Here is a 14,668-nt window from a genome sequence, read left to right on the forward strand (position 1 = left end):
TGTACCTCTCACACCTTTCACACTCTGTAACTTAGGGATTGGTGCTTTGATCAATCACATTACCCCTACTTTTAAGCAGAACCACAAGACAAGATCTGAGTTTTATGTTATAAATCCTTCACACTCAGAAATGTTAGTGTATATATTAATTTACATCAGAAGTATACATCAAAAGAACTGTACCATAATCATAAATCCTAACAGCATTAGTTCAGTCCCTTTCTACATATGCATTACTGTGTAACCTTTCAATGACACAATGATGTAGTTTGACAGGAGTTTCTTTTGATAAGTTAATTTAATTCATGGATATTAGCTATTTCCCAAATTCAAAATTCACACTTTCCACATTTTGTGCCCCCATAATTTACTTATCAAACATTATTGAAAATCTGAGCTGAAAATACAGTTCTCTCTGATGTTCATCTCTACAGTGTCTGAGTGCTTCACAAACATTACTAAATTTATACTCATAAAATCCTTGTGAGATGAGAGGTTATTATTATACCTACTTTATGCAGAATAGAGGCACAGTGAGATTAAGATCAAAGGTATTGACTAATTTGGGCACTTGGTAGGAAACACATGGAAGCTTATTTTCACAACGCTTAATACACAGCCTTTCATATATGTTCAAAGCCTGGTGAGTAATGCTGCAAGTGCTCAGTATTCTGCTAATCAAACCTGAAGGATTCACTCAGAAAACAAGAAACACACCGTGGCAATACCTAAAGTTTGTCTTAACCGACTCCTTTCATGTCACATCAGGGGAGGTACAGATGAGGTATCAGGACAAGGTTTTTCACCCAGAGGGTGGCTGGGCACTGGAACAGGCTCCCCAGGGAAATGGTCACAGCACCAAGCCTGTCTGAGTTCTGTAAGTGTTTGGACAACGCTCTCAGGCACATGATGTGATTCTTGGAGTGTCCTGCACAGGGCCAGGAGTTGGACTCGATGATCCTGACGGGTCCCTTCCATCTCAGCATATTCTATGATTCTATGACATAGGAACTCCGTGGGAGAAGAAATCTGGTACTCCAATGTAAATTAACCATATGGACCACTTTTTGTTTTTGCATCCTGTTTTGTTCACTACTTTTGTTCAGTCAACAACTAAAGAATTGCACTGTTTGTTTACTAAAAAGTATAGGGGGGTTAGCATCAGGAAAATTTGACATCTAGGAAACAGACAGCTGCAGTAAGTTACTGCATATAGTTATTTCCATATAATTGAAAACTAGAAGGAGATGGACTAACTCCTGGTTTTATAGACATTTTCTCACAGCAGATAATATTGAGATTCAAAAACGTAAGAATGAATTTTATGTTACTGTAGGGACATACTGTAATGTTTCCTCTCCTCCATATAAGTTTGATTTTTCTCCTTGGTCATTTTTCATCTCAGCTGCATCAGAAGTGGTATGAACAAAGGGACTTACTTACAGTCAAACTATCACAGCTTGGGAAGGTAGCTCTTGTAAACTGAAGGGTCTTAAATATAAAAATATTTCCTCTCAATGAGCAAAGATAAACACAAGCATGTGCAAGGATAAGCAGAGAGGCATTTATAACAGCTCAGCTGATAGATGCTACAGTCAAAAGCTGTAGTCTTTTTATGGTTTCAAATATATATATACATTAAATATAACAAGGAAGTCAGATGTAGTGATGCTAATTATATTCAGAGGAACTTGGTGATGTGAATGGACAGATTTCAATACTATGTATTCTTGCTGTTAGTTCATTCTTGCTGTTACATTTAAGACAACCTTGACCTATGCATCTGCCTAGGCCAGCAGTAGGTGATGAAACCAGCTTCATCTTACTACTGCCCTAGATCTTGAGTTCTTGCATTGTCAGAAATAGGTTTTCTTTACCATTAAGGGTGATGATCTCAACTCATTCAAGTATCTTGCTTTTACACTCACAAGACCAAAAATAACACAAATTAAATTATGTACTTGAAAAGCATTTTTAGTATTATAGGTATTAAAATGTTTCAATTTTTTCACCTATTATAATTCTCCTTTTCCCAGCCTATATAACAAAGAAATCAGGTTGGTCTCAAAGGTGGAGGCTACAGAGAACAGTACAAAAAGCACGTAGGCATCTCAGTATTTCCAGCACCATTTTCTGTGACGTGTGAAGTCAAGTGTGCCTTCTGCTTTCCTACACAGTACAGGTTTGTTGGCATTTGGCTGAGGTGATCCGCAAAATTTAGTTGCAGTGTTGCCACATATGACTAATATAGTCATTGTGCCCACTAAACATTTAGAACTTCATCTCCTTATTGACTTTTTATTAGTTTCTTGCACACAGAAAGGATGAGTAAGAAAATTAAAGAACAACTGAGAACACATCTCCTTGCCAAGAAGATAATGCTACTCGAAGGAACAGCAGGGAGGTCTCAGCAGGATGGCATTATTGCAGCAATGAAGAGCCCCAAGTCCTCCCACTTACCCCTTCGGGACTGAAAAGAGGGCAAATCTATCCTATCAGAAGTGTTGTCTGCCACAACTACCAAGACCACCCTGCAGACTGCCATAGAAACAAGCATTCCAGAAAGATGACAGCAGCAGTAAATTAAATAGCGGAGAGAAAGCAAAGCAACATGTAATTTTCTTGTTTCCTACTGGTTTTCCCTCCTTTCTTCTGCCCTAACTTTTCACTTCTGAGATATGCTGGTTTTCCTTTTATTTTGATCTTTTGTGAAAAGTTAGCCAGTAATAACACTTCACCATGCCTTAAAAAAAAATCAAAAAGAAAAAAAGCTGCCTTTACATACATTAAAGAAGCTGCTTCTGTGTCAGTTTACCTAATCTGCAGTAGAAGTGTTCCTTCTACTCTCAGGATTTTTTCCAGGGACAGATGCTTGCAAATGCAGCTGTGTTTTACTGCACGAATACCCAGTACACTTCAGTAAACAAAATGTAGATATCACTAACTACCACAACAAATTCAGTTCTTTATGAGCTACACCATTTATAAAAAGACATTCAGAGCTCCCATTTAATCTGGAATACTCTCAATATATTTAGTCATTTAAATTGCTGGAGTAATGCCCAGATGGAAAGTGGCAAGATATTTAAAGATTGATTCCATTTTCTAAACATGGCAAGAATATAGATTTATCGAATATGTATTTCCACTTAATCTAATACACTTCTTTGGCCTATTAGTTTTGGATGCTTAAATGTTTTTAAATAAAAAATTAGCAGTTGGTAGACAGATTAAAAATCAAAGGTACTGTGAGCACAGAGACTTAATAGATGCATATATTGGTTTCATAGAGGATACAGTGGAGTTTCCAAAAGTAGAGATCCTCTACATTATATTCCACACACTTGATTGATTGAATTTGAATTTAAGTAACAGGTTTTCAATAAATTTCTTTTTTTTTTTTTTTAGAAATGAGACATTGCATAAAAATGAAGAAAAATATGGGGAAACAAAATTAAACACCCTATTCTCCAATGGAGAGGTCAGAACTTCACAGCTTGCTTTCATGTTCGGGACATATAATTTCTATATTGTGGTGCAATGGATAATTTTCAAATATCTGTATGATATTGAAGCAGTAACTTCAATTCTAGTGGAAACAAGAAGAATTAGATAAATAATTATATTTCTGATGCAACTAGTTGATTAAAAATGAGTTAATCAGCTATTCCTTTCATTTTTGGCCAAATTCAAGAAGATGCTTGAATTCAAGAAGATGATTGTGTTTCGACAATTTAAACTGATTGAACAATAAGCTGATCATTGATTAGTAGAATTAATGATCTCAATGGAAAAATAAAATTTCATTATGCAGAGTCCAGAAGGACATTCCGGGAAAGGTTCCAGTCATCTTGCTGGTCCCTCATGTTTTTTATATGAAAGTAAAACACACATTTGCGATGATTAATCAAAAACTAAATGGTTAATAAAACGGGTCTGTTCAAAGTTCTTAATTAGAGTTAATTTAAAATTGTGCACTGTCTCTTTAGGAAACTTGTGCAACTGCTTGGTACTAGCACTGGTCAGTGTGAGTTCAACATGCTCTTCTGCAAATGCAGTTTTTAGACAGCAATCTGCCATGAGTTAATGCTTCATCTTCCAGCATCATGTCCCTCCTGGTAACTGCAATGCCGAGATCAGAAAGATGGCAATTGCAGGAGACCATAAAAATCCATTCTGACATGAAGGAAACAAACCTCCAAAGGAAAGGAGAAACAGACCTTGTTGTGTAATGTTTTATATAGTGAGAGAAGCATAAAGCAGAAACTCGATAAAATCATACTCTCACACCTTTCTGACACATATTTCTTCAGGGGTTAACTGTGGAGCATACTCAATCCTTTGAATATCAGACCCTAAGAAAAGCAAATTCCCATGAAATATCATTCTCCTTACAATACAAGCACGTTCACTGTAAGGAGAATCTGCACTTTGCTACATGCTCTCTTTGTATTAAGCATCTTTAAAAACCTAGTTATGGATAACACTTTTTTTTTATAGGCACTAATAACTCTTTCAAGAGCTCTGAAGAGGCACATATGAATTCTCCCCAGATTGTAAACTAGTGGCTATTGCAAGAGTTCTGCCATTTTATTTTTAAATTTGGAAATGTTTAAAAAACTTGTAAGTACAGAATAAAACAGCAAGGTGTTTTGTCATGACTGTGTCCCCTTCATAAGGTTCATGGGGGTTTTTTTGTGAGAAATATAGGAAAGTGATTGTTAAACTTCCTCGAGCCAAAAATGATGCAACAAAATTTTATACATACAAAAGTGTGTGTCAGAGCACCACATTTTCATTAGCTTTATGCACTACTCAGTTTAGCAAGTCTGTATACACATAAACAGTAAAGCCCTTTTGAAAACATTAATCACTATGGAATGAGTCTAAGTTGTGAGAATCAATTTTTTCCAATTCCCATTTTAATGACCTGAAACATAACAAAAGTTCCTGCAGAATACACTTTCATGTAAATTTTTGCCATTAACTATTACTGCTACCCTGAAGAGCATATTAGAAGTCTCATTGAGATTAGATCACTCCATGCTACAAATTTAAAAGAAAATTACATTCACCAGGGAGAGCCTCTAATTTTATTGCCATGATTTGTCTTTCAAAGTTAATGTTTGGCAAGAAGGGAACAAAGTACAAGGTGCCCCTTTTTGCCAGGTAACTTAATACAAACTCCTTTGTCTGAGATTATAATGGGTAAATAGGCTTTGGTGGAAAGCAAAAGAAAAAATATTAAAAATAGATTATTGCCTCATCTTTTTTTCTTTTCTTTTATTAGCATTTTTTAAAACAATGTTTCATACTTAGTAAATATATACAACTACATCTTTTATTCTAATGTGGAGAATTATTTAGCTAAGAATAGAGTCCTATATTGCTTTCAATGAAAAAATCTGAAACAAATAAAAACATTCACTTAACAACACTTTTACACTTAGATGGAATATATCCACATTTTCCACCCAGTTCAGTGACTTGAAAAAATATGTATATACAATGTATGCAATATTTGTTCAGAAGTTAAAACTTTCATAACATAAAATGGAACATTTGCACAGTGAGCCAGAAGGCATAAGGCAACACAAAACCTTGACTTATTAGAACTTAATAAGAAAACAGTGCTAATAGTTCATTGTAATTAAAGAAATACCAAAAGCAATAGTGAGCAGTGTTCATTTGCTCTGAAAAAAAATCATCCAAAGACACAAAGTGAAAAAAGTTTTCATCCTGTAACTTTTCCTGGGTCTAGTAGTGAACTTACTTAGCATGTACATCAGAAGCATCATCATCAAATTGTAAAACATTTTAATAAATATTTCAAGTATTTGAAGTGGGCTAAACATTGCTTCTTTTGAGTTCCCAAGAAAAATTCTCTGCTTGTACTTTAAAAAAAAATAAAGATTTTTATATTGCATTAAAACCATTAAAGGTTCCATTTTTAAATGGATTTCTATGTTTGTCTTCAGAGCATAAAATCTCAGATATGTTAATGTCTTCAGTCATTAATACATGCAGTAAGAGACTACAAAGCCTCCTTTTTGAGCATTCAGGAAAGATTGCATAGGGTATGGTCTAATTATTTACATATTGACCATCTAGAATGGAAAGGAGAAGAGGTCTGGCAAGGGACATGGTCCTCAGTCTCTCTCTTTGTAACCTCTCCCTCACTTCCTCCATCTCTCCTTCTCTCCCCGCCTCCACTTCCACCCATTTTTTTCTTCTCTTAGTTGCTTTCAGACTCAAAATAGCAAAGTCATGTGAACTGCAGTTCTACAGGCACATAGGACAAATTTTTCCTAGAGCTGATATAAAGTTCTGTGAAGTCCTCTCATGTAAATCTGCTATTTCAACAGCAACCAAACTTTGCTCAAAGCATCTGTGAGAAAACTGAGGGGGAAAAAATCCTACAAAACCTACATGATGAAGTTTGACATGACATGAAGTAAAAAATGACACATCTGACAGGCCACAAAAATTCCATTACTGGGCAAGTTAAGATCTGAATTGTATATTGGCAATCTTTTAAGAGAAGATGGTTAATAAAGAGCAGCTACTTGGATGAGGGAATGAACAAAGGAGTATATTGTATTCCTAAGAGTGAATATCTATTTTTTTATTGTTGTTTTCGATCATTTCTATCTACTCCATTTATTTCATATTCTTTGTGGAAGGGTGACTAGGACCAGGCAGACTTCAGTAACTATCACTCCATGCACAAGCAAACAAAATAGATGTTTTTGCTTCAGTAGTCAAGTTAGGGAACAACTCTTGCCTCATGAGTCACTTTAGTTTCTAGCGAAGGCAGCTAAGGCTTTGAGAGTGGATTACGAACCCTGTATGTAATCCTGCTGGCATCACTTTCTACCTTTCAGGTTGTCTTTGCCTCGTCGCTTCACTGCTCAATAGAAAAGGTGCAAACAGCCACAGGAAGTAAAGCTGAGAAACATTGGAAAAATGCTTTAGTCCAAAGGACCCCTATTCAATATTAATACAGGTTTTTTGTTAATTTTGAACAACTGGCAGGAAACGTTTTCCATGGTCTTCGAGAGACCATGAGATGTGACTAGATTTCAAAGTAATGCTCAACTTATTTGCATAGGAGAAGAAAAGGTAAATGGGAGACAAACTACTCTCCTGTTCACAAGCAGTTTGTATTTAAAAAAACAGTACTAACAATCTTCAGCAGGAATTTTTTGAGTTATCCAAGGTCTGAGAGTGTATGAAGTACCCTAGGCAGAGCAGAATTTTAACCAGTTCTCAAATAACTTGGGTTATTTTTTTCCTATATACTTTTTCAAATGTACTATTTGACAAGAAAAAACCCACACAATGATTGACAGTTTGGAATTATTCCTAAATTACTCATATCTCAAGTCATAAATATGTGGTGTGAGGAAAAACAAACAATATGAAAAAATTATAAATGAACAATTAATAATCTATAATATTTTTACCAGTATGTAATGCAGACTCAGCAGTACAATGCCTCCAAATTTATCTTTGTGACAGATAACGTGTCCTCTTGGTGTCTCTCATTTGCATTTTATAAAATCTGCAGCAAAATGTATATTCATGGCATGGAATGATCCGGAAAGACTCATAACTGCCCTAGGTTAACTGAGGAGGCTGCCAATTTAGGGAGGGGATACTTCAGGGCTGCTCGTTTTTGAAAGTGAACAGTTGAAAGTAAAAGCTTTACAACACATGCTTTAAACTTGGGCTCAGAGATTGCTGCAGTATCAAGTTCTCGCTGGTGTATTCCTGGTCTTAGTTACAAGATATCTGCTCTCTGAAACTACTGTGTGATGGAATTAGTCAAATTACTGCCTTGAGCATTGATTAAAATAGTGGGTTTAGTATGGAAATGTTTCCCATCGACAACCGTGTTATTCCATTTACTTTTCTTTGAAATACAATAAGGCTTGGGGGTTTTTTATTCTCTTGATCATCCTTTTGAGCAATCACTCCTGCATTGAATTCATGCTATTTAAATACTGCATTGAAAAGGGTTGAGTATAATTATCTTTCTGGTATTTATGGTATAACATGCTTCTTATTCCTAGATTTTGAAAAAGGAAGAGAAGGAAGACATCCCCAGTGCCAGAATATTCTAAGATTTTATCATGAGAGTGAAGATTATTCATTCTGAAAATAGAGTTAAATCATCTGAACATTGCAGTAAATCAAATATTTATTTGCCTGCTCCAAATTCATAAATGGAAATTGTCTCTGAAAGTATAACTCATTCTATGAAGTTAAAACAACATGTTGACAAACTAAGTTTCAAGATCATACAAATAAACTAAAATATGAAAAGATATTGTAGAGGAGAAATAATATTTGTTCTAAAAGAAAGATCAGGATTCCCAGCTACAAACCGTTACAAGGGCAATGAATTATCATATAATTTGGTATTTACAGTTATCATGATTTTTTAGAAATATGAACAAAAACATTTCAGTTGTTTTTTAAATACTAAACTGCACGCCTCAACTGCCTAATGACTACTTTTTATACCACTTTATTATGTAAGTTAGCTTAAGACAACCACTGGGGGAATGTGATTTGTGTAAAGGAATATCTAAGTGGGAATGATCCACCACAATATGATTTGCAATCCTACCTTCATTCTTCCAACATAAAACAGTAGGTATTGGCCAAGTAACTCTGCAGTCAGGTGCTCTTAGCTACTGCAGTGCTCCATGAGCACTAGGAAGAGGGTTAAGTTACAGCAGACCTCTTGCTGACTTGCTTATTCCAGAAAAAGGATGAGCATCTCCATGGTGGGGCATAGGAGCTTTCAGAAATTCGCCGCTTGTTTCTGTGTGTAACCTCACCCAGCTTGGCTCAGGAGCTCCATGGGATTTACCATAGTCAACCTGGTTACAGATGTCAGTAGGCTATAGCACTGCAGTCCAACAAAACCTATCTGGCCAGTGAGATCACCTTGGGCATCAGTACTGATTAAAGCACCTCAGGATGTCAGTCTTTCTGATCCTAATAAATATGTGTCAGATTCTGATTTTGTCTCTGTTGGAGTAATTCAGAGTAACTTAACTGCGCCTGATTTTACAATAATTCATCTCTCTGTTAATTCACTTCACCAAAACAAAATAAATCCTTAATTATACCATCACCTATTGACTGTTTTAAGCCCCTTTACAGAGGTGCAAATTATTAGCCAGTTTAAAGGTACAAAAGAATCATTCCTATTAACTTCAGTGCAATTTGCTTTAATTCACACACCGTTTCTAGAGAGGTGATTGCTTCAACCTCCTGAGACTGATGATAAATAACCCAATGAAAAAAATTAAAAAAATTTCTACAACCAAAAGGATGAGTGTTCTGAAAAGGTTAAAGAAAATTTATTTTTGCTTCATTAGCTCTAGTAACAAGGCAAAAAAAAGAAACAAAAGTGCAGAGAATTATAGGTATAACTTGATACAATAATCAGAAATCAAACATATATGTAGGAAATCATAATTTGCATGTGACTAAAGCAGCCATGTGTTGAAATTATTACCTTAAAGCTTGAAAAATGAGTGGCCAAGAATAGCTAAATGTTTATGCTTAGATTAAAAGGCATATGAAACACTTGTTTACTTGGATAATGCAGGGATCAGGACAGTTTAAAACCAAAGGTGGGTTGTATTTAACCAGCTCATTGTTTCTAAATTTGAAACTAAGCTACTAGAGCATAGCCTTTAAAGTAAATGTGTAAATTAAGTAACATAACACAAACTCAGATTATGGTGACTTAGCTCTTCATGACAAAACAATGTCATGTATTTTTTTCATTCTGTTTGACACAATTTGTATATATTGAGGACACATGGGTTTTTTGCTGTCATAAACTGCATGCAAGGGAATGAAAAATACTGCTAAAATGCAAAAGAATTCTTTAGGGCAGTGTTTTTTCTTTTTTTTTTACTTAATGTTGCAAAGTACAAATATGATGGTAAAAAGAGGAATCTGTGCTGAATAAAATTTTTAACTGTTCGTATGTTCCTGAGGAAAATAATGTGAAGCAGATTAACCATCACTTCAGGATGGTTGCTGTTTAATTTATTATTCATAAAAGAGTTCAACTTTTGATGGTGAGATATTTCACAGCCAACTTCTAATTTAAAAACAAGTATTTCTTTCAGTATTTATTAATAAATACAGTACATAGCATCATTATGTATAAATGTGGCAGAATGTTACCCTTCTCCATTTCCTCAAAGACAAAGGGATTGATCATGTAATTTTCATGCAAATATACTCTGACAGTGATCAAAGGAGGTTTTACTCATCAAAACATATTTTTGGGTTGGGCCCTGATGAATTGATACATCTAATTGCTGGGATTTTACATTTACTCATTTATCTTCTGACTAAAGAATTTTTTTTCTGCAGACCATGTATTTTTATGTGCTGCAAAATGAATGCTTATGCAGTACAATTATTTTTATCGCATTATGATAAAGCACCTCAATCAAAGCTTTACCATTTTTAATCTTTTTGTACAATAGACTCAAGACAGCAGAGACTTTTTGTACCTGTAACTTGACTGATGCTAAATTCAGTAATACCATTGTATCACAAATTCAGAATTCTTGGAAAGACAATAACTTCTCCTACACTAAAAATTTCAATAGGAAAGGTACCTTTAGAGCTCAAACTTTTCCAGGCAAAAATTCGCTTTATCAAGCAGCAATTCCTAAGCATTTTCTTGCAGCGTGCAGGCTTCTGATGATACTGTTGCAAATCTTCATTCTGTTCATGTGTTTTCTTCTCAGGGGCTAACACTTCCATCCTAAACAAAAACTTAACCTTTAGTTTTCCTGAAGGATATATACACAGCTTAAATCCGTAGACTGTGGGTAAGGGAGATGGGGGGAGAAGGAAAGAGATGAACTGAGGATAAAGGGAAAAGCTTTAGGATTTCATTAACCATTATTCTTAGCTCATACATTGTTAGTATTAATTAACTTAAATGCAATTATTGTATTAATATTATTTTGGTTTGCATTACTTATCTGGAACATTTATGTATTTATGTATGTATGTATAAATATACAAATGGGGTAAAATCAGATTTTATCTACTATTTTTTAAAACTTTGATTTTACTGAAATGATATAAATGACATCTTTAGATGGTAAGTAAATATTTACCTCTTACCTTAGTCAGTTGTCTAGGTAAAGAAAATGAGGTAATCCTCTATGCATGAACCTATTATCTTTCCTATCTTAGCTTGACTTACATCAGTGTCATAGAGGAGAGCTGCATTCCTCTAGCTGTTATTGAAAGACAGCTGCTCTACCCAGAAAAGATGAATAGTTGGGATTCTGTGCTGCCTTAATGCCACTGTCACTCAAATGCAGAGAAGCAGCTGAGCCACTTGAAACCAGTTATACACTTGGGGACCATTTCTCTACACTACCTTCTGATTCACAGAGGCAGACCAATAAATTTTTACATGACATTATTTTTCTTGATCGACTGACACTTTGAAGGAGCTGGGGACCACTAGCAACAACCAACACCAACTAGAACCTAACCAAACACCTACACAGTTGCTACAAACCGAAGAAAAGATACCTACCCAATTCTCCAAGACTTTGGTGCTACTCCAAGGTCACACAAGAGTCCTAAACAGCATTCCTGTCTGCTCTTCAGCGAGCTCCAGCCGGAGATGCCGAGGAGGTGACTGCTGCTGAGGACAGAACAACACTGCAAGCCGTGGCAGCCCTTTGACAACCAGCCATAGACTGCACAGGGGAGCTACTCTGATTACAAATAGTAACTGTGCCCAGACAGTTGCAGAACACTAAAGTGGCCCCTATTTCACTCTCCTCTTTTTCTCTCACACCGTGCTCTCACACATGATCTGCATCTAACAACATTATACACAATATCTAAAGACAAAAGGTAGTAAAGAATCAAAGGAAAAAAAATTGGCAGCGGTCACAGTACACATCAGAGTTTGTGAAACAAAGCTGACTTTTCAATTATAAACTTACTACCTCCTAAAGAAAGCAAGCTTAATGGAACACAGCACCTCGCTTGCATCACGAGTTTCTATTGATTATGCAAAACAATAATGGAATAAGTTTCCATTTCCTGAAATTTATTTTTTAAAAGATACTAGAACTTAAAGGGTTTTTTAATCAGCTTCCCTTCGAACTGAATTAATCTTCATGCCAATTACATACATTTGCAAGTTTCATGCATGTGAAGTTCCCTGCATACATTGGAACTACGGCTTAACTATGTTGCTTTGTGCAAAATGTTACACAACCCCCCCCCCACCTACCTATAACAACTGGAGACATGTCACGTCTATTCGCACAGGCTAGGACACCAATTCCACCTCTGGAAACAGTCTATCAATCAGCAGTAAATTCTGGTCATAACAGCAGAGAAGCATTGGCCTTAACAACTGATTTTTAGTCCAACTAAGTAAAGAGGAGCCCTCTGGTTCAGATTCACATCTAGGGATGTATTTCAGGCCTGTCACTACTTAGAACTGAACAAGGCTTGAATATGCACTCTTGGAACAGTTCTTGCTGGTATAAGATCCCTTGAGTCCCATGGCATGGCACAGCGCTGCAGTCATGGCTATGTTCCCATTGCAAGCTGCTACTAAAGTAAGTTGGATTTCAATGTGATAGTAGAGTTTCTGAAACTTCTGAAACTTCATCAGAGAAACTTCTTCCAGTTTAAGCATATTTCACAGCTCTTTTGTCTTCTGTCTTTCAAAGGTGACATTCTGAGAATAAATATTAATTCTATATTGGTGTTCTACTGTTCTAAGAAACACATTTTCACCACAACATATTCCGTCTGGATTTCAAGATGATTACTGGAACAGAATTTTCAAGTGCCAAGAGCAAAGCATGACTGTTAGTTATTACACAGAAATAATAGCTATTTTTTAAAGATAATGCTCTCAACTATTTCTACATCCCATCTTTGAGTGAAACTAATGTACTCCAGGAATTAGAGTTCACCCCTCTGAAAACTGGAAGCTCACTTTTGATCAGTCTGTGCAAGGCATCCACAGAGTGTCACCCATCTTCTCCGGTTTAACACATCTATATCACTCCTGTCCAGTACAAAGAGAAAACCAACACTGTGACCACGAGCACTGGAATATGTTGGCATGTAGCATAGTTCCAAAAACCTGAAACTTGAAAGCATTTTTAAAGTAATTTAAGATCAAGATTTCTGGATATAAACCTTAGAGAAACTGCCTGCCCATGTAACAGTCAGCTACAAAATCTCTGATGCTCCAGCTCAAAGGTTATGTCTCATGACATGTTCTGTCACACTTCTCAGAGGGCCAATTCAGAGCTGCCTCATCTCAGACATTCACTAACCCATAGACACAGGAGCTGATACAAGCATCTGGGAATGTATACTACCTAGACATGAAGCAACTGTTCACATGCAATGGGAGGTTTCTGTATATGCCTCCACATTAGCATTTGAATAAAGTCTTCAGGAGGGACAAGAATACAGAGGACCTTCACCAGAGATGGGAAATGCGAAAGCACAAATTTGATAACACTACTCAGGAGGGCATGGAAAGGTAGAATCCTTGCTGAAATCTTTAGGGTTTATTTCTGTGCAGCTGAAAACCATGTCTTCTTGGCCAACATGTGAAGAGTTCACTTGAGATATAACTCTAGATGAAAAAATATTTTTAAAAAAGTGGTTTGGAATATGTCAAGAGGCTGAGATCACACTGTATCTGTTTCCTTACTTCAAACCTTAATCAACCCCATAGCAGTTTTCTTCTATAACAGAAGTATACATCAATCAGAAGTTCTTTGTGCTGCTAATCATCATGTTACAATTTTGTAGAAAGTTTAAAATAAACTTAAGCTATAGAAAAGTTCAAGGTATCATTGATTTTTTTCCAAGCAAATGATACTGTACCTCATATAATCATATTACCTAATTTATAAAAGGAATTAACATCATGATTCTGAAGCAATGTACTTGATTTACCTCTTTCTCCTCTACAAGTCATGTTCTCTGACTTTGAGAAAATTAAATGGATTGGTAGTGAATTCCACATTTACAAACCCAAGGACTGTAAAAAATTCATTACACGCAATATTGGAGAAAAACTGATCATGTTGTAAATAACATGAGAAAAGTATCATGAGAAAAGTATCATGTGTGGAAAGGACTTCAATCCAGGTTGCACAGGATCTTTCCCTTTCCTTGATAAATCGAATACATTGAATCATTTAACAAGTTAGGTCAAATGAAAAGGGAGTTAAAGAGCACTCTACAGAGCATGATCAACCTCAGAATCTGGGGATAGGGAGATCTTACAACTGGAATTGAGTAGTAAAACAAGTAAGAAAGTAAATAAACAGACCTATGCACTAGTGAGAATATCAGCAACAAGACAAATGAGGAGAAATGACCTGCAAAAAACCTGAAATACCTCTGGTCTGAGCCCTCACATGTTACTGCAGAAGTAACCAGGAACTTTGCACTCTTCCTAAGCACAGGCAAGTCAGGAACAGTTCACAGAGACAGGGACTGCCTAAAGAAAGGTTTTCATTATTTTGTGTTATTGGATTTTATCTGTAATCTGTTACATCCAAAAATAAAGCTGCTTTTCTGCATAAAATTTGTTATTTCCTATTGA

General features: G+C 35.8%; 1 protein-coding gene across 3 annotated transcripts in view; it reads right to left on the reverse strand.

The window, feature by feature from the left end:
- KCNIP4 (potassium voltage-gated channel interacting protein 4) overlaps nucleotides 1-14,668 on the reverse strand; it is a 415,466-nt gene that overhangs the window by 364,222 nt on the left and 36,576 nt on the right. The window contains exons 1-2 of one of the 3 annotated variants that reach the window (XM_018067808.1): nucleotides 11,603-11,747; nucleotides 10,662-10,810 (exon numbers count right to left, since the gene is read on the reverse strand). The exons of the other annotated variants lie outside the window; for them this stretch is intronic. Of the exons in view, the coding sequence (XP_017923297.1) occupies nucleotides 10,662-10,809 (148 nt within the window). The 5' untranslated portion in view covers nucleotide 10,810; nucleotides 11,603-11,747. Of the gene's footprint in view, nucleotides 1-10,661; nucleotides 10,811-11,602; nucleotides 11,748-14,668 lie in introns of those variants that run through there. 3 annotated transcript variants of the gene reach the window in all.

Source organism: Manacus vitellinus, unplaced genomic scaffold (assembly GCF_001715985.3).
Source record: "Manacus vitellinus isolate BGI_N305 unplaced genomic scaffold, ASM171598v3 scaffold_0_pilon, whole genome shotgun sequence".
NCBI classification, from domain to species: domain Eukaryota; kingdom Metazoa; phylum Chordata; class Aves; order Passeriformes; family Pipridae; genus Manacus; species Manacus vitellinus.